At 38.2% G+C, this 26,385-nt stretch overlaps 2 protein-coding genes across 2 annotated transcripts; both read left to right on the top strand.

Moving 5' to 3' along the window:
• The first annotated feature begins 20,276 nt into the window (after positions 1 to 20,276).
• On the top strand, positions 20,277 to 21,497 carry LOC147549739 (uncharacterized). Its single transcript, XM_086666523.1, has 2 exons — positions 20,277 to 20,558; positions 20,801 to 21,497. The coding sequence occupies exons 1-2, from the start codon at positions 20,450 to 20,452 to the stop codon at positions 21,352 to 21,354; spliced, it is 663 nt and encodes a 220-aa protein (XP_086522649.1). The 5' UTR covers positions 20,277 to 20,449; the 3' UTR covers positions 21,355 to 21,497.
• Positions 21,498 to 22,825: 1,328 nt separating this feature from the next.
• Positions 22,826 to 24,465, top strand: LOC147549738 (uncharacterized). The gene is made up of 3 exons (XM_086668382.1): positions 22,826 to 22,835; positions 24,009 to 24,091; positions 24,145 to 24,465. The coding sequence occupies exons 1-3, from the start codon at positions 22,826 to 22,828 to the stop codon at positions 24,463 to 24,465; spliced, it is 414 nt and encodes a 137-aa protein (XP_086524508.1).
• The last annotated feature ends 1,920 nt before the right edge of the window (positions 24,466 to 26,385 follow it).

Here is a 26,385-nt window from a genome sequence, read left to right as displayed (position 1 = left end):
CACATTATTTAAGAAGCAAAACAATAATTAGTAAAAACAATTGTGTACTGCAACAACATAATAACCAGGGAACAAATATATGTTTTTTTCAATAGAAAACAAGTAATGTTTTGTAAAAACATTGTATTCCAGAATCTGTTAGAAAAGAATGATACGGAACTCTGGGAGATGATGAAGAAAAATTATGATGTAAACAAAGATTTAAAAAAAAAATCTTTACTAAAGACTGATAGATAATGAAAATAAATTAAAAACTGGGAGATGATGAAGGAATAATTGAAGATGATGAAAGGAGAAACGGATTTACAGATGATGAAGACACAAATGATGCATTTCAGAGAGAGGAAATCTATAATAATGAAGATATAGCTGATTAAAATCGTAAAAGGTAGAAAATGCCGATTCAAATGTAAGAACAAAGATGTTTCAAGATGATGATGAAGAAACACTTTCAGTTGAGACGGGTTCGACTTCTCTAAGCAGTTGGAGTTCCTTTCAGAGATACAATAATGTAGGTTTAATGATGGAGAACTAATAAAGGATACACGATAGTGGTTCCCGAAGATGAAATAGAGTTGAAGCAGAATCAGAGATTTAGTAATGGAGAACCGCAGGGCCGTGCGGTGCCCAGTGCGGGGCAGGGCGCCCGCACTGGGCCCCCCACTCACATGGGCCCAAAAGTTCTAATCCGTGTTCCCAGGTTTAAATGTCAAAGTTAAAAGCACACTGAGGGTGAAGCATTTATAGTAAACTCTCGTGGCCCCCACTTTACGACTATGTGTGGCAGTTCCTTTTTAATTCTTTTCTCTCACTAGTTTGCGTTAATAGTAATTAGGGTACTAACGTGAACATATTAAATTTACTCTCTCTATTTTCCTTTAGTTATTAGATTTCCCTCTCCAGTTCAAAAAAAAAAAATCCCTCTCCAGTTTCTTTTCCTATTTTATTCTATAACTCTTTTTTATTATTACATATTACATCATTGTTTTTCCTTCTCTCTTTTCTTATTACAAATTAGCTCTTTCCATGAAGATTAAATTTCATATCGAATTGATTAGTCGGATAGAGTTTATAAATTGCGGGTGCAACAATTTTTTCATTAGCGTTGCTAAACATTGAAAGTGGGTTCTTAGACAAGATTGATTACGAACCGTTAATTGATGATTTCGCTTCAAAAATACAAGGAGAATTTTTTTACTTCCAATGCGTTTTAAATACATTTTGAGTTGTTAAATAAACAATCAATTATCTTTTATGGACAAATTATTTTGAACGTGTTCATTATTTTGTGTATATTTTTTTTATATTTTGGTTATACAAAGGGCCCAATCCAAATTTTGGCACTGGTCCCTCAAATTCTCAGGCACGGTAGTGGAGAACCGGTGGTGGTTTTAGTTATGATATAGGGTTTCTGATTTAGAGAGTGAAAATAAAGGATTTCGGTTATGGTTAGGAGATTGGAGCGAGAAAATGTGAGATTAAAAAAAAAAGAGAATTTGGGGATTGATTTTCAAAATAGGGTTATATCTTATACATAAGGTCATAATAGGTATTATGATAAAATATGAATCATAGAGATATGTTTTTTCTATTGAGATGGACTCATTTGGACTAGATTTCCATTATAATTAATATTTTGCCTTACGATCCTATATTATTATTAGGGTGGACTAAATGTGGGTTTAAGGGTAGATTATTTTTGGACTATAAATCCAAAAGTTCTAAAAAAAAGAAAAAAAAAGTTAAACCGATACCTTTCTTTATTTAAACGAAAATATTTAAATACAAATAAAATTAGTGTATCACATTATATCTACACATTTAATAAATAATGTAATGTGTGAAGGGTTTTGTGTATCCTATACACTATCTAGTGTTCTAAGCGGAATCTCAAACATCATATGTTAACACTAGATTTCCCAGGATCATATGCATAAACTAATCAATGAACTAGAAGAGGGATAAATACCTTAACGCGTTTTTCCCTCGAACCATTCCAATCACATGTAAAGATCGAGAGCTCCAAGTGTAGCTCCTCTACTTGAGACACCGAGTGAATAGACTTGATCTCCCTTCCTTTCAGACTGCTAGGACTTACTAGAAGGTTGAGAAGAACTCTTCTTCTTGACTAGATTGATAGAACGGGAGCTTTTTCTCTATATTCCTCTCTCTCCACTAGTTGTATATTGAGAGAGAAAGAGAGCTGTATATTTTTCTTCTAGAGAAAAATCCACACATTTTCTGTTCTCAACTGACCCAATATATAGACAAACCCTAATTAGAATCCCATTCAGATTAGGTTTTCTATTTTCGGGTCACAGAAAAGATAATTACCAAAATACCCTTTTGGGGTATTTTGACAAGTCCCTTAAGTGTGGCCGGCCAAAACAGCCCACCATGGGCTTTCTATGGCCGGCCCACTTACTCTGGTCGGCCATCACATGGCCGGCCTTATGAGGATGGCCGGCCTTATGAGCCTTCATTTCTATCTTGTCCCGAATCTCGATTCGGACCCTTTCGGCCTTTCCAGTTGGATCCCATCCATCTTTAGCCTGTTCCCGTCTAGTCAAGTCTCTCCGATCAAGCTACCACTCTTATGTGTAACACGTTGTAGGATCCGGTCTATGTTAGCCGCGAATCAACTCCTTGATCCGACGATCGTAGTTGGCTTCTAGCAAAGCATTACGACCCCTAATTGGACCGGACTGGATGATCTTCAAGTGTGGTCATCGTTATCCTAACTGACAAATTGATCGCATTGCCACCTTGGTCGAAGGACACTCCTTTGGAAGGACATCTCCTTCAGACCGAACGGATAAATCCTTCAGTCTCCCACTTGTACTTAGAACAAGTGCAATGCTCGATTCCCATGTCGCTTAGTATCTCATCTGATACGTCACACCGTTCAGACTTTCTTGATCTGGAGAACAACAGTTAATACAAATGATTAACCCTTAATCCATTTGAGTGTGGCCACACATTTTCCAGTTGCTTCTCCTCAAGTGGCCCAGAGATACTTAATCCTAACTTAATAGGAGGACATCATCCAGTCTTGTACTCCCACTTAACTTCATGTCTATCATGTCTCCCCCAGTATCCCGCCTTTATAACCTCCTTTTACGGGGCGGCGTTTGACGGTACCAAAGTTCGATATTCCTTACATAAGATGAGTGGAGTACTCATGTTTAAGGAATCTCTCCAATCTTGCCTATGAGAGTTTGTGACGTTTTTCAACTCCTTGATGAACTCTCATCTTTGGGTTATCCAGTGTACATTCCCCAATCATACACCCATGTAATTGACTTAAATACCATATTCCTATAGCCCATGGAACTGCGCTATCAGTCAATTCCCATGCTAGTCTTCTTGAGTCATTGTTGTCTATGCAATGACCTGGACTAGGGACTCAATAATGAATCTATTCCATGTTCACTTAGTAGGGTTCCATTTACCAGATCACGTATCTGATAAACATACCTGGAATGCCTCATTGTTTTTGGACTGTCAATTAAACACTAAACCATTATTTAATGACAGAAATAACTTATTTATTTCTTTTATTGAATGTAGCTAATTGATTACATGAAACTCCTTTCATTAATCCAATTACAACTTAAAGCCATTCATCAATGCGTTTTATACCTATGCCCCTTCTATGACTCTCATACTTGGGCTGAGGCAGTGGTTTAGTTAACGGATCGGCAACATTGTCGTTCGTATCGACTTTGCAAATGACCACATCTTTTCGCTCAGTGATTTCCCTAATCACGTGGTACTTCCTTAGGATATGTTTGGATTTCTGGTGTGCTCTTGGTTCCTTAGCCTGGGCGGTAGCTCCATTGTTGTCACAATACAGAGTAACCCCATTTTCTATGCTAGGAACTACACCAAGTTCGGAGATAAACTTCTTTATCCAAACTCCTTCCTTGGATGCTTCCGAAGCGGCAAGGTATTCTGCTTCTGTTGTAGAGTCTGCTACAGTAGTCTGCTTTGAGCTTTTCCAGCTTACTACTCCTCCGTTTAGACAAAAGACATAACCCAACTGCGATCGGAAATCATCTCTGTTCGTTTGGAAGCTCGCATCCACATGGCCTTCCACGATTAGTTCATCTTTCCCGCCATAAACCAAGAAGTGATCCTTTGTCCTTCTCAAGTACTTCAGGATATTTTTGGCTGCGGTCCAGTGTTTCTCACCTAGATTAGATTGGTAACGACTACACATGCTCAGAGCATATGAGACGTCTGGGCGAGTGCAGACCATGGCGTACATGATAGATCCTATTGCCGAAGCATAAGGCACCTTCTTCATGTGTGCTAGCTCATCAGGATCTCGGGGACACTGAGTCTTGCTTAGCGTCGTACCATGTGTCATGGGTAGGAATCCTCTCTTAGAGTCTTCCATCTTGAACCTCCCAAGAACCTTATCGATATAAGTTTCTTGACTGAGTCCAATCATCCTCCTCGATCTATCTCTATAGATCTTGATGCCCAATATGTATTCTGCATCTCCTAGGTCTTTCATTGAAAAACACTTCCTAAGGCACTCTTTCACGGAGTTAAGCATAGGAATGTCATTTCCAACGATCAGTATGTCATCCACATACAAGACCAAGAAAACTAGGTTGCTCCCACTAACCTTCTTGTATACACAAGATTCCTCTTCATTCTTCAGAAAATCAAACTCTTTGATTTTCTCGTCGAATCGAAGATTCCAGCTCCGACTTGCTTGCTTCACCCCGTAGATGGACCTTTGAAGCTTGCAAACTTTTCCAGCATTCTTGGAATCCTCAAAACCCTCAGGCTGTGTCATGTACACATCCTCTTCTAGTTTACCGTTCAGGAAGGCGGTTTTGACATCCATTTGCCAAATCTCATAATCGTAATGAGCTACAATTGCTAGAATAATCCTAACGGACTTAAGCATTGCGACAGGGGAAAAGGTTTCTTCGTAGTCTATACCCTGGACTTGTCTGTAACCTTTTGCCACGAGTCTAGCTTTGAAAACGCTCACGTTTCCATCCTTGTCTGTTTTCATCTTGAAAACCCATTTGCATCTGATGGGTTCTACTCCATCGGGAAAATCAACCAAGTTCCAAACTTGATTCTCAGACATGGATTCCATTTCGGATTTCATGGCTCCCAGCCATTTTTCGGAGTCTGGGCTCGTCATAGCTTCTTTGTAGGTGCTGGGTTCATTATCCTCTACCAACAACAACTCTTGTCGTTGAGATAACTCAATCAGCCTTGCGGACCTACGCGGGGCTTGAACAACAGGTGAGACACTCTCAACTCCTTGAGGGTTCTTCTGCGAATCACATTCACTCTGCGCGGGAGGATCTCCAAGATCTACCATCTCTTCCTCTCTTTTCTTTTTTTAATCGGCTCAGAATAGTTAGGAATCGCGACTTCTGACATCGGTACAACGGCGTCAGTTTGTTGCTCAAATCGAACCTCTTCGATCTCTATATTTCTCCCACTTGTCTTCTTGGAAAGAAACTCCTTTTCAACGAAGACACCATCACGAGCAACAAACACTTTGTTCTCCGATGAGTTGTAGAAGTAATACCCCTTTGTCTCTTTTGGATAACCAACAAAGAGACACTTGTCTGATCTTGGTGCTAGTTTATCTCCTTGTAAACGCTTTACATAAACATCGCAACCCCAGACTTTGAGAAAAGACAACTTTGCAACCTTTCCAGTCCATATCTCATATGGCGTCTTTTCTACAGCTTTTGACGGAGCTCGGTTAAGTGTGAAAGCAGCCGTTTCTAGAGCATACTCCCAGAAAGTGTTAGGAAGATCGGCTAAGTTCATCATCGATCGAACCATGTCCATCAAGGTTCGATTTCTCCTTTCGGACACACCATTCATCTGAGGTGTTCCTGGAGGAGTGAGTTGGGACACTATTCCGCAACTCCGAAGATGATCCTCAAACTCTTGACTCAAATATTCGCCACCTCGATCCGATCGAATGGCTTTTATTTTCTTGCCAAGTTGATTCTCTACTTCATTCTGGAATTGTTTGAACACTTCAAACAATTCCGACTTATGCCTCGTAAGATATACGTAACCATATCTAGTGAAGTCATCTGTGAACATTATGAAGTAGCCATAGTTACCTCTCGCAAGTGTACTCATAGGTCCGCATACATCTGTATGTATCAGTCCTAATGGTTCACTCACCCGATCTCCTTTCCCCTTGAAGGACGATCTTGTCATCTTGCCCACTGATGGGTCATGAAAATGCCCCATCTGGGTCGTTTAGTTTAGCCGAGTTAGTTCTTTTCGAGCCTTTATTATAATAAAACGGTTAGTTTTCTTGATGAGGTGTCTTTTGCAGAGTTAGGTGTGAAAAACGGTTAAAAACGAGGAAAAGATGCATGAAGGGTATTTTGGTCATTTGGAGTCAAGGACATTCTGGTAATTTGGCCAAGGTCAGTGCATGGGTGAAAAATAGAGGTCGAGACGAGTCCGTAGGAGAAAACGGAAGTCAAATCGGAGTCCGGATGAGTGAAATATGTTAAGTCAAAGTTGGAGTCAAAGGAAGTGGACCAGTGAGACACTGTTGGGCACCATTCTGGCTGGTGGGACACAACAAGGTGACGTGGCACGTCCTGAATGCACAAACCAGACAGTACCTTGGTCCCCTCTTTTCTCCTTTTAAGCCCTCCGGAAATTACTTTTATGCCCCTCCTTTTTGTCTCACTTTATGTTCAACCAATAAGAAATCATTTCTTGAGTAGAAAGCAACCCTAACTTCCTATTTTAACCCTCTTTCTCCCATTTTCTCCCAATTAACTCCTAAAACCCTAGCCATCAACCCATCTATAAATAAATCTCTACCTCTTCCATTTCTCTCTAGACTTGAAAACCCTCTCAACCTCCTCTTACCTATCCCCTCTTACCTATTTCTTTCTCTCTTCTCTACTACTAAATCCATCTTTTTCATTCTTCTTCCATCTTTCTCTACTACTACTACTTCCTCTCTACCATTATTATTCCATTAATAGTCATCTCCTTCTTTCTTCCATATTCTTCAATCATTTTTATCCCCCTTCATCTCTTCTTTCTAACTTCTTTTTACATCTAATTTCTTCCTTCTCTTTCTTTTTCTTATTTGGGTGCAATAAAATAGCTATTACTTGGATTTCTTGGAGTAAAATTCTTGAGCACAAATGGAGCAAATCTTGGACAAAATGGAGATACATGGGAATATGGAATTTGAACATTCTTGGTGATTTCTTTCCATTAATTTCTTAGTATTTTCATTTATTTTGCAATGTCAATGAATGTTACTCTAGATTCCATGTATAGTTAACTTAGCAATCTAAGGTTGTAAATGAAACCCATTTTGGATCTTTGTAATACTTGTCTTGATTAATTAAATCCTTTGATGTGCTTTAATGTCTATTGATTGTTTATCTATATGGATTGGTTTTTATTTCCATTACTCATGCCTCATAATTAGATATTTCATACTTTCGTTAAGTTGTTAGATGAAGTATGCTTTTTAGATGATGAATAATAGTTAAGCAATCCGAATCTCTATAAGGTAGACAATTAGAATTAGTAATTATAAAATTGTTTTATCTAGAACATCATCCGGAATCTAAATAGTTCATTATATTGGATCTCGAGTAAATATAAAAGAGATTTAAGTAATTAAGTGCTTGTTTTATAAAGTGAAATTGTGCGGTGGATTTTATAATCTTCTCACCTCTCTTAGATAGTTTAGTTTTATTTATTTTCTTATTTCTTGCAAATCAATTATCAAATTTATGAGTGGGGTGTGTGTGTGTTTTAGTCTAAGTAGTTATTGACATTTTGATTATTGGGCTAAATTCACCGTCAATATTCGAAGTTACCTACCTATTCCTTGGGACGATTTCCCGATTTACTAACATACTATAACTTGACCCCGTATACTTGCGGGAATAGACCTATTTTGGGCCTATCACCCACTAAGCATGGCTCACATGTATCGTACGATTCCAAATCACACGATCCCAGAAGTCCATTTGAATGAAGCTTCTGCATGCGTTTCATGTTAATGTGACCCAAAGGACAATGCCAGAGATAGCTTTGGTTAGAATCATGAGTACGAAGCCGTTTCGTGTCTATGTTCAGGATTTCGTCTTCTATGTTCACAACATAAAGACCATTACGTAGCTTAGCACTGGTATAGAACATCTCACCTTTGTATAAAGAACAACACTTGTCCTTTATAATAGCATGATATCCCTCTTTGTCTAACACCGACACAGAGATGATGTTCCTTGATATAGTGGGTACATAATAGCAATTATCCAGCACTAATATCAATCCAGTCTCTAAACTGAGCTCAAAGGTTCCTACAGCCATAGCAGCAACTCTTGCCTTGTTTGCGACTCGTAGAACCATCTCGCTCTTTGTCAGATACCTGACCTCCTCGAGCTCATCTAATTCTGAAATTATATGTGCTCCACATCCGGTATCAAATACCCATGAAGGAGAGTCAGCCATATCTGCCAAATTGACCTTTATAACATAGGCACCGACTTCCACTTCCCTTTCTGGTAGCTCTATTACGCTTTCTTCATTCGAAGCATCGAGAACTCTTCTCTGATCTTCCTCCCAATCTAGAAAGTCGTATAGATCTCTATCTAAACGTGAACTAATACTATACGTCATCTCTACTCTACATAAACAGAATAAGGATTTTGCTAAGTACTACATTCAATGTTTACGCAAAAACAATTTTCGCCATATTATTCAATGAAAACCGTCCCCCTATGAATAATACGATTCCAAGATCCCATTCCTGTGAAGTTAAGCGTACTTTGGCACTGCCCTTAACTTCACCCTCCTGGGTGAGTAACTCCTTACTGATCATATCTCATATGACTCTTGGTTGATGAATAACACTTATGTGTTCAATTCATCCTTTTGCCTCGAAATCCAAAACCCTTTTGCTGACTCGTTGAGAATAACCATTTAGACATGTAGACCTCTTCATAGGTCTACCCATATTGTCCCGAGGTAAAAGATGGCACCCTGCTTTGGCATGACCCACCATCGATGAACAAGGGCTCAACAGGTGTCTTAATCTGGATAGGCATTACTCAAAATTCTTTTTGGGGACTCTTACTTTTTTGTTTGCATGCATTACTGTGAACTCTAACATAATCATACACCACATAAAACGTAAATAAGTAAATGCGCGCGAGAAAATAAATCAAGCAGACATGATCCTAGTATGGTCCCTAACCTAAAAGATCTAATCTTCTTAGGTTCTTTGCTTGTTTTGCCTCCGTACGACTGGATCTCCATCCTCGAACATCCATTGAATTCTCCCACTCGAACCACGATCTCATCCTTTGGCTCTTCAATGGACTCTTTTGGACCCTTAACTCTAATTACAAGACTCAACGATTCGCAGATCGTATAAAACTTGAAATTAAATTAATTACATCGGGCACCCACCCGTGCTTAAAAACAAGATAGAACAATTATATGGCCATACTAGTACCCGCATTCACATTCATACATACATAATAATATGACACTCATAAAACACCCAAGTATGTATGAGATTCGCTTCCTTAGGTCGAATCTAGGTTTGCTATGTTCTAGATAGCTATTCGGGAGATACTACCGACATCTCTATGTCTAACGTGCCTTAAGTCTAATTTTCTCAAAATTCTGACTAATGGCTCGTTTCGGTTTTATCCTAAAAGATTTTCAAATCGTTTTGGAAAAACTTCGGTTTAGGCTTTTGATTGGCCCGGGTCGCTTTCGGAAAAAAATATGGTCAAAGTCGGAAGAAGAAAATAGAAACCTCCCACTTAAGTCAAGGCCCAAAAGACCCGAGTCTAACTCCAAAGACTTAAGTCAAACTTGGTCAAGGACCCCTTTGACTAGACCAAGTCAAGTCACGGTCAAGGTCCGATCCAAGGTCGGACCCGGATTGGCACGTTCCAGACCGTGCCAAGTTCCTCGGGTGGACGTGTCCTGGCCCTAGGCCAGACGCTTCCCAGCCCCACAGACGCGTCCTAGACGCTCTGTCCAAGCATATGCCTCTCGGGCTCCCAGTCCGAGACAGCTCCTGGTTTCACCAGACGCGTCCTAGACGCGTTCTAGAAGGGACAGTCCCGGTCGCGTCCGGATTCTCAATCCGAGACGCGTCCGGACTTCTCTGTGGTCGCGTCCTGAAGACGCGGCCTCACGTGCCAGACGCGGATCTCTCGGGATCCTAGTCCGAGACGCTCTCGGACTCCCAGTCCGAGACGATCTCGGACGCGTCTTCCTGTGCGAGAGAAACTCGGACGCGTCTGTCCGAGACACTCTCAGATTCCCAGTCCAGGAAGGACTGGGACGCGTCCTGACCGTTCGCGACTGGCCAGACGCGTCCTGGTCAGTCCGGCTCCTGGACAGCACATTCTTCCCTTCCAATTTTTGATTTCTTCCAACTTTTTGCTGCTGTTTTAATGAATCTTCATCCAAAAACCAGCAGTTTTTGAAAACTCTTTTAAAAAAACCATCCACTTTAAAACTTCTTTTTGAAAACTCTTTTCAAAAACTCAAAATTTTAAAGTTCTCCCATCGAAACACTTTCAATTTCTATCCGATTAAGTCTAAATCTAATTTAAACTAATCAATTTCATGTCTAAATCCCTATTTAAACATAAAATCATCTGATCAATCAAGCTCGAATCTAATTCAACTAGTCAGAGATAGTTTCATGCAACCGGCTCGTGATGCCACTGAAGGGTTTGTGTATCCTATACACTATCTAGTGGTGTAAGCAGAATCTCAAACATCATATGTTAACACTAGATTTCCCAGGATCATATGCATAAACTAATCAATGAACTAGAAGAGGGATAAATACCTTAACGCGTTTTTCCCTCGAACCATTCCAATCGCATGTAAAGATCGAGAGCTCCAAGTGTAGCTCCTCTACTTGAGACACCGAGTGAATAGACTTGATCTCCCTTCCTTTCAGACTGCTAGGACTTACTAGAAGGTTGAGAAGAACTCTTCTTCTTGACTAGATTGATAGAACGGGAGCTTTTTCTCTATATTCCTCTCTCTCCACTAGTTGTATATTGAGAGAGAAAGAGAGCTGTATATTTTTCTTCTAGAGAAAAATCCACACCTTTTCTGTTCTCAACTGACCCAATATATAGACAAACCCTAATTAGAATCCCATTCAGATTAGGTTTTCTATTTTCGGGTCACAGAAAAGATAATTACCAAAATACCCTTTTGGGGTATTTTGACAAGTCCCTTAAGTGTGGCCGGCCAGAACAGCCCACCATGGGCTTTCTATGGCCGGCCCACTTACTTTGGTCGGCCATCACATGGCCGGCCTTATGAGCCTTCCTTTCTATCTTGTCCCGAATCTCGATTCGGACCCTTTCGGCCTTTCCAGTTGGATCCCATCCATCTTTAGCCTGTTCCCGTCTAGTCAAGTCTCTCCGATCAAGCTACCACTCTTATGTGTAACCCGTTGTAGGATCCGGTATATGTTAGCCGCGAATCAACTCCTTGATCCGACGATCGTAGTTGGCTTCTAGCAAAGCATTACGACCCCTAATTGGACCGGACTGGATGATCTTCACGTGTGGTCATCGTTATCCTAACTGACAAATTGATCGCATTGCCACCTTGGTCGAAGGACACTCCTTCGGAAGGACATCTCCTTCAGACCAAACGGATAAATCCTTCAATGTGTATATAACAAAATTGACCTATAACTATGTAGTTTAAGTAAAAAGATAATAACATGATTTTTACAAAAGTTTACACTTCTATTCCTATACGAACTAAACACTAAGGTAGGAATTGATCAGGAATTTCATTCCTGTTCCTGGTCAAGCCAAACATCAAACTAAAGTAACCTGATTTCCAGGAATCAGTTATGGGAATGCGATGCCCGGGAATCAGATTCCATCCCCGCGCGCCAAACATGGCCTAAAAGATTTAGGTTTTGGGTGAGGAGAACCATTTAGCTCTATATGTATTTATTTTTTTTTTGTTGAAATAGATACTATCATTAATGAATAATACAGTTATTACAATATTTGTCGATTAAAATACACGGAATATTAGTCCACTTCTTATTTCTATTCTTCTTTCTCGCCCATTTAGCTATCTTGTCTGCGAGCACGTTGCAATCTCTATTAATATATTTGAAATGTACTTTCTCGAAAAATCGTCTGATTCCCCGTATTTTCTGGATATGTGACATCGATTGCCAGTGAATTGAGTGCTTCTGGTTATTTAAGTGATTGATGATGTTGATATTGTCGCTTTTAATGATGATTGACTCGAGGTTTTGATCCTTTGCCCATTCAAGACCCTGTAAAATAGCCTTCGCTTCACTGTTTCTAGCCCTGGTAGTTTTCACTTGTGCTTCGATGAATTTAGATTCAGTGTTATGAGCAATCAAGCTGATTCCCACATTGGATATTACGTTCACAAACGATGCATCAACATTAATTTTTATGAATTGTGGGGGCGGTGGTTGCCATTTATCTACAGTTTTTTGATTCTTTTTCTCTATATGTTTTTTGTTTCTCGGATATGATTTGATCATTTTAATCATTTTATTCAAGTCATTTATCTCATGTTGAAAACAGTGATCACATCTAATTTTCCATATAATCCATAGAATGTTCGCAAAATGTATATCTTCATTCGTGAAACCAAGGTTTGAATCATTCTCCCAAGAGAAGATCCAATCCCTGATCGAAGTAATATTCTCCGAAATAATATTAAAGTGAAACCAGATGTTCTTAGCTAGAGCACAGTGGAGAAGTGCATGCTCTATAGTTTCCACGTTAGTGCAGTTAGGACAAGTTATATTGTTATCGATGTATTTGCCAATACGATCTCTAACCGGGAGAGATTTTGTGCATATTTTCCAAATGAACATTTTAATGCGAGGAACAGTGGGGAGAGCCCAGATGAACTTCCAATTATGAGATATTGTTTCTTGAGTACTATTATTGATGCTGAGGTGTTGGTACATGGATTTCACAATGAATTTGCCCGATTCCGTAAGCTTCCATTTGATCTGATCATTTCCTTCACTGTTCACAAGGATAGCCTTGATGAGATTCTGAGTAATATTATCGAAGTTGGCATTGAGAGCTTCTTCATTCCAACTATTATTCGTGATGAGCTGGGAAACCTTCGTCAGACTAGATTGATTGTTGTTCTGAATAATTTCTGTAATTCCTGGGATCCAGTGATCTTCCCAAATGTTAATGTCTCTGCCCGATTGCACTTCCCAAGTAGCCATGTCATCAATAATGGAGTAATGCTTCCTAATGGTCTTCCAATTCCAAGAATGATGTTGCTTCGCTGGGCCCGGTTTATCCGTCAGTGGAAAATATTTAGCCTTGAGAAGTTTTGCCCACGGCTTTCCTGGTTCAGTTTTGAGCCTCTAGGCCATCTTAGATAGGAGAGCAGTGTTATCCAGATCTGGTAGGTGAATACCCAGCCCCCCTTGGTTCTTGGGCTTGCAAATATAAAACCAGGCTTTAGTGCAGATACCCTTCGACTTACCCCACCAGATATTCCTTTGAGCAGACTTGATGCGTTTGCAAATCCCTTTCGGGATTGCAAAGCACTGCATCTGATATCGGGGTACGGCCGCCGTAATGGCCGAGATGACCACCGTGCGACCAGCTTGAGACAAGAAAGAGTGATTCCAATTGTTGAGCTTACTCGTGATGTGATCGAGAATATCACTGAACACCTTAGTCTTTTGAGCACCTATAAAAAGTTGAGCTTCTAGGTATTTCTCCGAGGTAGAAGCATACTTAACTTTCAGCGTACGCATGATCAGCCTCTTGAACTTAGGGTGATAATTCTTGGAGTAGAAAATATTAGACTTCGCATAATTAATTAACTGACCCGAAGTGGCACAAAATTCCTGAAGAATGGTCTTGAGGGTGTGGATGTTATCGATAGAATTACGACCAAAGATTATGCAATCATCCGCAAATAGCAGATGAGAAATCTCCATATCTTCTCTGTTAATGGGGAAGCCCTGAAATTTGTTGCCGTTGTTATTGATCAATTTACGACTAAGGCCTTCCATAGCGAGCGTGAACAGGAATGGAGACAGAGGATCACCTTGTCTAATACCCCTAGAGGGATAAAAAGTGTTTCCTGGCCTACCATTCACCAGCACAGCCATGGATGATGTCGAGATGCACGTATGAATCATTTTGATCCAGTGATCCTCGTAGCCCAAGTTTCTCATAATATCTATGAGGAAGCTCCATTCAATTCTATCGAAGGCTTTAGACATATCCAGTTTGAGCCCAAAATAACCTACTGCTCCTTTCATTCTCTTATATGAGTGAATGATCTCCTGACCTATAATGATATTGTCCGTAATCTGTCGGCCTGGAACATAAGTTGCCTGGAAAGGGTTTATGATAGTGTTCATCGTATGTTTAAATCTATCAGCTAGAATTTTCGTGATGATCTTGTAGGTAGTGTTGAGAAGACTGATAGGTCTGTAGTCTGCTGGAGTCTGAGGAGTGGGGCTCTTGGGAATGAGGCAGATGTGAGTATGGTTGATCTCCGGCGGAAGGTTGGCAGTCTCGAAGAAGTTTTGGACCAAAGAGTAGATATCTGGACTGATCGTGTCCCAATTGGATTGGAAGAAGAAGGGAGGATATCCGTCCGGTCCCGGTGCTGCTTCTCTTTTTATACTTTGAATTGCCTGATCTATCTCTTCTTTACTTGGAATGGCTTTAAGCTGCATATTTTGCTCTTGGCTGATGACTTTATTGAAGAGGTTTTTATTAGTAGGGTCCTCGATCGGATTAGTAGTGGTACTAATATAGAGCAGATGGGAAGAGAAAATGTCTTGGATATCTTTAATGTCTTCCTTCCAGTCTCCATTGCTATCTTTAATAGCCGTAATCTTGTTGGTTCTATTCCGTTGAATGGCTTGAGAATGAAAAAACTTAGTATTCTTATCACCTAAAGTGAGAAAGTTGTTCCTCGACTTTTCTTTCCAAAGACTCTCATGTTGACTGTAAAATTCTTCGAGCTTGTTGTTAAGGCGTGTGTATTCCTCTTGGGAATTACTGTTCTGCATATGCGAGATAGTCTGTTTAATATTATTCTCTATGTTCTGGAAGGTCTTCTTATTCCAATGAGTAAGTTTCCTACTCAACTTCTTAAGATTACCCTGAATGTTACTATTATTGTGACTAGCTTTGATGCAATTCCAATTAGTCTCAATAAAACTGTGGCAATCCGGGTGCGTCATCCAGGTTCGGATGAACTTGAAAGGCTTAGGACTAAGCTCGCTGGGGTCTCTGCTATTAAGGAGAATGGGCGCATGATCTGACCCCACCACTTCAAGGTGACTAACCATATAGTTTTGAAAATGCTGAAGCCAGTGAAGGTTTGCCAGCCCCCTATCTAATCTTTCTTGTATCAGGTTTTCCCCAAATTGCTTATTGCTCAACGTGTATGGGGTTCCTTGGTACCCTAGATCCAAAAGACCCAAGCGGTTAATGATGTTCATAATCTTAGGCATATGCGAGTTAGTAGTCTGTGAACCACCACATTTCTCTTGGGGATCCAAAATACAATTTAAGTCGCCTATAACAATCCAGGGGTCATTATTAGAAGAACTAAGCTGATTAAGAGTGTTCCACGGCTTCATCTTGTTGTTATTGTATGGAGAACCGTAAAAACCCGTGATGATGATCTTATTATTCGACTTGTCCGTAACCAGCTCAGTATGGATAATATTATGATCAGAGTGCCTAATCGTGCAATTAAGATGGTGCTTCCAATAGATCGCCAACCCACCTGCTTTTTGAATCGGATCAACAAAGTAAGAAGCATACTGCTTATGAATAGAAATGATTTTCTTCTTGTTATGTTCTTTGTTCTTGGTCTCAGACAGAAATATGATGTCGGGTTGATATTTAGTGATAAGTTTGATAATATCTTTCTTCGTGAGAAAAGCGGAAGCCCCCCTCACATTCCAACTGAGGATGGAAGGGCCATCCCTCACTTGAGTATTATTCTGCATCTAGAAGGAAAAGAAGAAAAGAAATGCTAGCTAGCTAGTACGACACTACAAAATACTACTAAACCAATAAGCCCGAAGAGAGATACAAAACAAAAACTACTAAACCAATAAAACCGAATAAAGCTAAACTAAGTATATACCACCATACACTAAAAGAAATAACAGCTATCTATTCATTCATGCTATAATTCATACAACCAACCTTAAAACAAAAGATCCAAACTATAATTTAGATTAAACAAAATCTCTGTTCTAACTATCTTATACTAGTACAGAACAGGAGGACTACAAACACTAGCAACACTTAACCCATTGAAGAAGAGTAAGACAGTACTAGAAGAACAGAAAAGAAACTAAGACAACTCGACCAAAGTAAGACTAACTAAGCATAAACAGAACACAAGAAACTTAACTAACACTAGCTAGAACAACAGACTAATCAGTTGAAATTAGACTGTTCATGACTTCCATCTTCCCTCTCCGCAGATAAGTGAATAGGAGACACTAACAGTGAATCAGCGAACTTGTGCCTTCTCATTTCCTCTTGACTGTCAATCGACTCAGGGGGAGGGATATACCAACTAGCTGGAATGATTGGAGACTGTCCCAACGAATCAGAAGAATTACTAGAAGACCCCCTTCGACCTTTGAATCTACTTGACGAGCTGCCACCATAATGCATCTCTCTCTGTTTCTTATGAAGCTCTTTCCTCCATTCTCCTTCCTCAATTTTGACGTCGATAAGTTCATTAGACTCTTTTCTTTTGCCCCTGATTTGAAACAGTTCATGAGGGGGTATTGGTGCAGAAGAGTTGTTAGGTGAGGAAGGAGCTACCAGAGACAAAGTGTTCTCAGGAATAGACAAGGGAGGAGTAACATCCATAGGGGAGAATTGATGCTTACTGTGGTGTCGGATGCAAGGGATAATGGGGTGTTCTATAATCCTACAAACGTGACAGATAGCTTTGGGAAAACGAAGATAGCTAAAGTTGATGGGTTTACCTCCATCGGTGAATATAGAGTTGAGAGTGGCCAGAAGAGGTTGACGAACATCATACATGAATTGAATCCTAATATAAGGATTAGTAACCATACTGAAGTTCTTGGGCTGAATTTGTAAAATATGCCCCATGCACGAGAAGATGATTTCTAGATCATGTTGATTCTGGATGGACGATGGTAGGCCAGTAAAACTACACCACATCGGCTCTTGCATCAACTGAGGAAGTTCACCAGTAAGAGGGAACTCAATCTCTTGCATTACTACCAGAAGGCCTCTAATTATCCAAGGGCGACCTTGATGAATTTCGTTCATAACAATAGAGTTCCTAGGTCTGATGATAAAGTGATTGTGCCCTTGGTTAAGAGGAGTGATCTTGCATTCCCTAAAGAACTTCGATTGAGCAGAGAGATGTTTCCTGATGAATCCAATACCATACTCATAGTGACAACAAAGTCTAGCTATAAACCCTGAAGAAATCTTTTGCAAGTCTTTATTCTCTGCTGGCTTGGGATAGGTTATAGTTAGATTTCCATAATCCGAGAGGTTGAGTTGCAGAGCCATGCTCTCAGATAAACTGTCGATGTTGAGGTTAGAAGGAGGGGTCGCCATTAATATGAAGGCAAAGAAGGAGAAGATGAAAAGATTGGCGTGTTTAGGCTCTTTAAGAAGGGATATGAAAAGACTTAAAAGCATCAACGAAGAATGACAACCCCAAGGGAGAATCAAATGATGAAACATCGGGAACCTCTATATGGAAAAACTCAGACGGAATGAGTGAACCTCGGGAATGACTGAGACACTGACACACATGGAGGTTCGAGAATCACCAACCCTCTAGGAATCAACCAAACGTCTGAGAAGGCAAAGGTTCGTGCATGCAGAGGGAATGAGGAGATGAACAGCCTAATTTCAACCTATCTAGTTGTTACACATGCTGAAAAACTAAATAAAGAAGATTAATGCCAGTTAAGACAAACCTGTATGCGCGTGCCTCCTCTGTTCTTGAATATTGTCTCTTCTGTGTCTTGCACCAAGTGGATCCCTTCGTCTTCTTCCTTTAATACACTTGTTACAAATGCAAATTGACGGTTGCTAGAAGAGCTTTTAGTGATTATAGGGAAACTACAACACTTAAGTAGAAATTAATGATGCTTCTTTGATTGGTTAGAGTAAGATTGGGTTGGGATTTGGGTTATGATGACTAAGATCCTTCACGATTTGGCTTGCAGTAATGGTGAACTAGGGTTTCGATTTGGGGAAAAAGGAGAGTGAAAAAATCGCCTGGCTGACGTCACTCGGCTTCTTCTCTCTCCTCAAAAACCCCCTTCAAAAAGCAGGTGTACTTTTATTTTTTTGTTCAGCTCTATATGTATTTATATTCATTATAAATGATACAATGAGGAAAATTAACAAAAGGATATACAATCTTTCAACAAGGAAAACCAAAATGATATACAATAGATATAAGAAAGAGAAATCTACAAGTTAAGATATGGTCACCAGTTCGGTTAATCTATAATGAATTGCGCAGGACCTGACCACGGGCGGAACTAGGATTTGAACTCTGACAAGGCTAACTTAAGATTACTAACGCTACAGGCAAAATATATCGTACTTGTCACCTAAATTTTAGAAGCCTTTTTTGATACAAAATTTTTTATACTATTACACATGTCACGAATATTGGTATTTTCTAACTTTAAATTTCACAATGAGTACAAAAATAATAAAATTTAAAGTTCAGATAGTTGGAGATGAAGAATATTGAAACATAAAACTGTAAAAGTTTAAGAAGATCGTCAGCCTACGTCCAATTTTCGTTGAGGTAGAAAGAAGAAAAATATAGGACAAAATACTTTTGAAAGAAAAGAAAAAGTAAAATATTGACTCATAAAATATAATTTCAGGGATCATTTTAAAACATTAGACCAATACGGGGGCTAAACTCTTAAAAAGTCGAAAATTGGGGGCCAATTATAAAATAGAGTAGAGTTTTTTTTTTTTTTGAGAAGTCGTCTACGGCAACACTATCAACAACTTGAGCAACCAAGAGTTGTAGCATTCCTTGAAGGAAAAGTCGAACACAGGTCTTTAACATATACAACTATCCCTCTTACCACTGGGCTAAAGATGAATCATTGCAACTTTATTGGAGAAACTATATATAATGTCCCAGGCAGGAGCCCTGTGTAGCCTACACATAGCTCTGGCCCTGGACCCGACTTCTGTCCTACTGTTAATATTGAGATATGGTAGAGTTTGGCGACATATTTTTTTCCCCAAAATGTGCCACTCCTTTTCATCATTATTTCCCAAACCAAAATTTCCCCACCTAAGACTCCATCCCAAGACATTTAACATCCCTAATAGTGGGGGTATTAGACCAGAATGAAGACACTTTTAATTTTATTAGAGACACGTTATGACGCTATTGTCCTCCGTACTTATTAATTTGTCTTGATGCTATATTATCAAGAACACGTATCTAAAAATGATTCTTGATTGGAGTTTATTAGGGACATGTGAGAAAGCGTGTCCTTAATGAGTATGTTTTTTGTAGTGCGTCCATGTCATATAAGCTGCATTGACGACATTCATGTTTTTTTTGTTGCAAGCCGACATTCATGTTGAATGCTTCATTTCTTCCTTGTCAACTAATTGATATATGAGAGATGCTAGTTACTTAGAGGATGACATAATGACGCGGAATTCACTAAAAGACAAGGTTTTTTCAAAGTTTGACTACGGTGAGAACCGTTTTTGTTTCCAAATGAGGAAATATGTCATCCTCTAAGTACCGAATTCTAAGTCACTCTATCATTTCCCTTGATATTATTCTCTGCAACAAAAAAAAATACTAATTGATATTATTCAATTTCATGGCCCCTTTCAACAAAAAAAAGAAATACTCCGCATAAGAATTTCATGGTCCTACTAGATTTGTTGTCAAACGTTAAATGTTTTTTAACTTTTTATTATTTCTTATTAGCTGTTGTGGGTGACCCAAACTTTAAGCTCAGAGATTCTTTTTTTTTTGGTTGAAATAAGCTAAGAGATTCTAAAAGCAAAATGTTGTTCATCCAAAGACATGAGAACATTCACTTTGCCTATGCTAGAGATGTTCAACCCTATGTGACTTGGAATACTTTTAACAAACCCAAACCCAAAGAAACCAAACAAGTATAAATCTCTTTCAAATAAACCCTTAAAATTAAAAAAAGAAAAGTACTAGTACATAAACCTCAAATGTGAATTAAAAGCAAGGGGTATATAAACAAGCCTAAATCAATTAATCAAACCATCTTCTGCATTATTCATCTGTCAATAGAGTTTGAGTAAGAGAGAAAGAGAAAGAATAATCAAGCAAGAAAACTGTTTTCCAAAGAACAATGGACACCAAGTTTCAAGCTCATTTCACGCGCTCGTATGACGATTTTGAACCTTCATTCAATTGGGTTAGAGAAGAAGGATTAGATACTCTTGTCCTCCATCTTCCTGGTACCTTTACTTCACCTTAAGTACTTCAATTTTTTTTTGTTTTTATAAATTGTGCAACATAACTGTGCTCTTGCATTTATGAGTGTATCCCAATTTTATACTTATTGTTGACCTTAACGGTTGATTTATCACCGGATATTCGCATTTCTCAAATGTTCATTACAATTTTTCGTACTGAGACATTCAAAACTCATCATGATTTTGAGAATTAACAATTTGAACTCTCTTGTGGTTATCTATAGGATTCAAGAAGGAACAACTAAGGGTTCAAGTAGACACTCATGGTAACTTAAAGGTAACAGGAGAAAGACCTCTTGAAGAAAGAAAATGGAGTCGATTTCGTAAAGATTTCCCCGTACCAAATTACTGCAACGTGAACGATATCAATGCGAAATTCATAGGAGGACTTCTTTACATAAAATTTCCGAAAAAACCCATTCAAATAATACCACAAAATCAACCTCCACCGCAACAAGAAACTTCCCCAATTGGCCAAAATATCGGCAGTGACCGGAAACCTTGGGATAAAGAAGAGAACGCAATGACCAATGGTGTAAATAACAGTGGTGGGATTAGTGGATCAACCAAAAATGGTGAAGATAGTGGTGTTGGTGGTGTTTGTAGGTTGTCAATGCATAGAAGAAAGGTGGAAAGTGAAGGGGTGCTTGTGAAGTTGAGTAAGCATAGGAAGTTGATTGTTGGGGTGGCAGTTCTTGTGGCCACTGTGGTGGCTGCCGGAGTTTATTTGACATGTAATCTTACATCATCTCCGGTGGGAGAAGACGGTGGTCATTAAGTCTAGTAAATTTTCTTATTTACAAGATTTATCTAAATATATTATAATAATGATGTATTACTTGCACTTCTAAATTTGATTGAGATGTAAAATTGATTTAATTTCGATATGGAAGCCTAAGAAAGTGTTAAAAAGTAGTCCAATATGGTGTAACAATTCGTCCTTGTTAATGATTATTTTCATCATAGAAGTATTATATGGAAAATAAAAAATCGAAATTTTTAATAGAAAAATGAGCTTCCATGCTAAAAATCCATCTCGGCTATTAAAATGGGATGAATCCACACTGAGACTTAATTAGATCGGAGGTCCACAAACCGTGAAAATATGAAAGGGAGATGCTAGAGTTACAAAGGATTTTGACAAAAGAAAGTTCTCAGCTGATGTGGCGGTTGTGATATTCATCTCCCAACGATCTAGATTTGGTCAAAATTTCAAACCACAACCGCCACATCAGTTGGGAACTATCTTTTGTCAAAATCTTTTGTAACTTTAGCAATGTCCTCCCAAAATGTATTACAGTATGAAACTTCATATTTTATCATGATGTAACATATAAGTTTATAACGTATAAATTTCATATTTTCTGATATGTAATTGACCAAAATCCTAGACCGTGCCTATGAACATGTTCTCCATTTAATCGTCATCTTCTCCCTTTTATTTTTGACAAAATGAAGTCTAGTTTCAAGTTATTTTCTGGTGAAAATTTTACCGTGTGCTATTCTTTGCCAACATTTTCACTTTTTAATTCTCTTCTTCTTGACATTTCATATAATTATATTGTTTGCACGCATTATATACACATATACATTATGAATTCTCGTGCGTTATTGTTTATGACGATTTTACTTATATCCAACTACTTTACTATTTTGAATAATGTCCAAAAGTTAAATATTTGTTTTGTATATATAAAAGTTCATATTACAGTACGCTTAGTACGCATAGTCATATTTCATCATGTAAATCAATATCCTTTTTGTAAGATGGGCTTATACATTTAAGTGTGCTCTATGCAAAATAAAGCAACTACTAGGCCCATATATGTCCCATACAATCAAGGCCCATAAAAGAGTGGGCTTAAGAAAACTCAATCCAAGATAAATCTATAAGTTTTAGGGACACTTGTCTTGTGTCTACAAGCTTAATGGTTTGTTGTTTGACACATAAGGGACACTTGCCACCCATGTAATTTCTTATACAAACTCTATGATGGATTATAGACTTGTATAAATAGAGATGGAGTGCAGAGAAAAAGAGCTAGGCTCTTGCTCCAGTAAAGTCTAGTTCTCATCCATCACTTAGAGAGCTTGAGAAGAGAAAGAGAAAAGAGTCTACTTCATCTCTACCTTACTTCACTCCATCTTATAGAAGAAAGAAGATCAAGAAACAAAGCAAAAGAAGAAGGTTAAAGATTTAAAGAAGAGAAGAAAGTAGAAGATAAAGATTAAACAAACCATCTTCTACAATGGAGAAAGGTACACATGTTCTATCATGATTTTCTTTATTTCTACTCATGAATCTTGTAATAAGCATGAGATTCAAAGATCAAGGGATTAGTGTTTTAGTTGGTGGGTTTAATGAAACCTACATAAAAATCTAACATGTGGTATTAGAGCCCATGGTTGATGAATCTCATGTTTGTTCTTTAAAGAAGAGTAGTTATTTATATAGATCTATGTTCTTATACATGATTTTGATATGATCTTGTTTATAGAGATGTTAGTATACAAGTGTGAGTTACTATTGTGTATAAGAAGTTCATGCATGTGTATATTATGCTTGTTTATAGAAAATACATCTCTAAATTTTTTCGGTGACCGGAGTGGTTTTCCGGTGATCGAGATGGTTTTCCGTAGACCCTTAATTGCTTGTAGAGATTTTGCAATTAAGTGTTAATACGTGTATTCATGTAATATATTATTCATTGGAAAAGGTTGAGGCAAGTTATCATAATAGTTTATTATTTATTACCTTGAAATTAAGTAATATGACAATAATTTGTGAAGATATGAATAAGGTTGAACCAATATTTGGTAATTATTGGTTGCATTGTGAGAACTAATCAATGGTCATAGTTCTTACTTACTTGCTACTACTCCTATGCATGAATACATAATTAAATTAACATGAGTATGTATGATTAATTAAATAACTTAATGTTTGTATTTAATGTGACTCATGATTTGTGTACGTAATTAAAGTATAAGATCTTCGTGAACAATAAATTATGTGTTTAACCATTATGAAAGATTGCCAAAGCGATCTAAGGAGTAGAGAAACACATATGTTATGGTTCATTATAGTCTTATGCATGAAATGTTGTGACATCATTAATTAATTGGTCGATTATTATTGTCTTATGATTTGTCCAAATATGAATTACAATAATTAATCGATGTGTGGTATTGTATGACTTAACCAACTTGGTTTGTGTTGCCCAAAGGTGACAACCCCTTTTGTGGTTAGATGATACAATCAATGAATGTATTAATAATGATCGCTTGTATTGTTTGCACGTATGTCTTAATTTAGTCCCAAAGGATAAATTATGATGGGGTCGTTTTGTTTATAGGATAATTTACTATCGATCCTAATTATTTTCTTTTACTTATTTGCTTATAATGTAATGTGATGGTTGATGTTTGCAGTTTCAGCTCCTATATCACTTCATTCGCAAGCTGCATCTGTTCCCATGCTCACAAGCTCAAACTTTTCTGAATGGAGTGAACATGTCAGATTCACCTTAGGTGTTCTTGACTTGGATCGCTCATTATTGTATGATAGACCGACGCTCTTACTGCCTCTAGTAGTGTGGATGAAAAGAATTTGTTTGAGGCCTGGGAGAGATCGAACAGATTGAACCTAATGTTTATGCGAATGACAATTGCGAGCAACATAAAGTGTTTTCTTCCTCAAATTGATGATGCTAAGGATATCATCAAAGAAATTGAAGAAAGATTTCGTGCTGCTGATAAGTCTTTAGCAGGCACCTTAATGGCTCAACTAACTACCATGAAGTTTAATGGTACTAAGGGAATGCAAGAGCATATTATAGAAATGACAAGCATTGACAAAGCTGAAAGGACTTGGTATGAATGTAGATGAACCTTTCATTGTTTGCTTTATTTTAAACTCCTTGCCTCCTTAGTATGCTACATTCCAAATGAATTATAATTCACTGAAAGAACAATGGAATGTAAATGAACTCTCAAGTATGTTAGTTCAAGAGGAGACAAGGCTTAAGTAACAAGAAAGTTTTTCAATTCATATGGTTTCTCAAGAAGTAAAGAAAACTAAATGGAAGCCTAAGAAAGGAAAGAAAATTAATTCACGCTAATATTTCGAATGAAATCTTATTAAAGTTCCTTCTAATAATTGGTGGATTGATACTGACGCTAATATTCATGTTTCCAAAATAATGCAGGGATTCCTTACAAGCAAAACCCCAAGTCCGACTGAGCGTTTTATTTTAATGGGAAACCAGTCCCCTTCTGAAGTTTTAGTTATAGACACTTATCGTTTAGTTTTAAATACTGGTTACATTTTGGACTTGGCTGATACTCTTTTTGTTCCTTCGATGTCTCGAAATTTGATATCTATGTATCAGCTAGATCTTTTGGGGTACTTGTTGAATTTAGGTAACCAGTGTTTTGATCTTGTTAAAACCTCTTCGGTTGTGGGTTCTGGTATTTTAAGTGATAAACTTTATAAACTCAGTCTTGATGATCAGTTTGCAAACACTCTTTTTACCCTGCATTATAATGTTAATTTTGGAATTGAACGTAACATGATTAATGAAAATTCTGCTAACTTGTGGCATAAAGATTGGGGCATGTCTCGAAAGAAAGGATGGTGAGATTTGTGAAGGATGGGATCCTTACAAACCTAGACTTCACTAATTTTGGGACATATGTTGATTGTATAAAAGGAAAAACAACAACACCCACCAAGAAAGGAGCCACAAGAAGCAGAAATCTTCTGGAGATCATTCATACCGATATTTGTGGACCTTTCTCCACTTCTTCTATAGGTGGAGAGAAATATTTTATCATCTTTATAGATGATTTTTCACGTTATGGATACATATATTTGTTGCATGATAAATCTCAAACAGTAAGTGTAGCTGAGGTATTTATCACTAAAGTTGAAAGGCAACTAGAAAGAAAAGTGAAAATCATCAGATCGGATAGGGGTGGTGAATATTATGGAAGACATGATGATTCGGGTCAACACTCCGGTCCATTTACCAAACTCCTTGAAAATCTTGGCATTTGTGCACAAAATTCAATGTCTGGAACACCGCAGCAGAATGGTGTTACTGAAAGGCGTAATCGAACCTTAATGGATATGGTTAGGAGCATGATATCTAGTTCCAATCTACTCGTTATGTTGTGGGGAGAGGCTCTTAAGACTGCTATTTATGTCTTAAAACGAGTTCCTAGTAAGTTAGTTCTGAAAACTCCATTTGAGTTGTGGACTGGAAGAAAACCCAGTTTGAGACATTTGCATGTTTGGGGTTGCGCAGCGGAAGCTAGAACTTATAACCCAAATAAAAAGAAATTGGATTCAAGAACAGTTAGTGGATTCTTTATTAGATAACCCTGATAAATCTAAATGGTATAGATTTTATGGTCCTAACCATACGACTCGAATTGTTGAAACTGGTAATGCTAGATTCCTAGAGGATTTTGAGGCTAGTGGGAGTCCTGACCCACAACCTCATAATCCATTAGAGCTATGCAGGTCCCAGAGAATAAGAAAACCTGCTATCTCGTCTGATTATTTGGTGTACCATCAGGAATCTGAATACGACATTGGGACGAGTAAAGAAGACCGAGTTTCAATTTTACAAGCAATTGAAAGTAATTCTTCGAAATGGATTGATGCAATAAATGAAGAGTTGAAATCGATGAAACTGAATAAAGTTTGGGATCTAGTTCAATTGCCTGAAGGGTGTAAGAACATCGGGTGTAAATGGGTCTTTAAGACTAAATTCGACTCTAAGGGCAAAATTGAACGATATAA

This window comes from Eschscholzia californica, unplaced genomic scaffold (genome assembly GCF_041429995.1).
Source record: "Eschscholzia californica isolate CP2 unplaced genomic scaffold, dmEscCali1.0.p SCAF_3, whole genome shotgun sequence".
Classification (NCBI taxonomy): Eukaryota; Viridiplantae; Streptophyta; class Magnoliopsida; order Ranunculales; family Papaveraceae; genus Eschscholzia; species Eschscholzia californica.
This window is presented reverse-complemented; position numbering and strand designations above follow the sequence as displayed.

Coding starts and splice junctions, on each gene's coding strand:
- LOC147549739 (XM_086666523.1), top strand. CDS start 20,450: ATGGACACCAAGTTTCAAGCTCATTTCACGCGCTCGTATGACGATTTT. Junction 20,559..20,800: donor TCTTGTCCTCCATCTTCCTG/GTACCTTTACTT, acceptor GGTTATCTATAG/GATTCAAGAAGGAACAACTA.
- LOC147549738 (XM_086668382.1), top strand. Junction 24,092..24,144: donor TTTCTGAATGGAGTGAACAT/GTCAGATTCACC, acceptor ATTGTATGATAG/ACCGACGCTCTTACTGCCTC.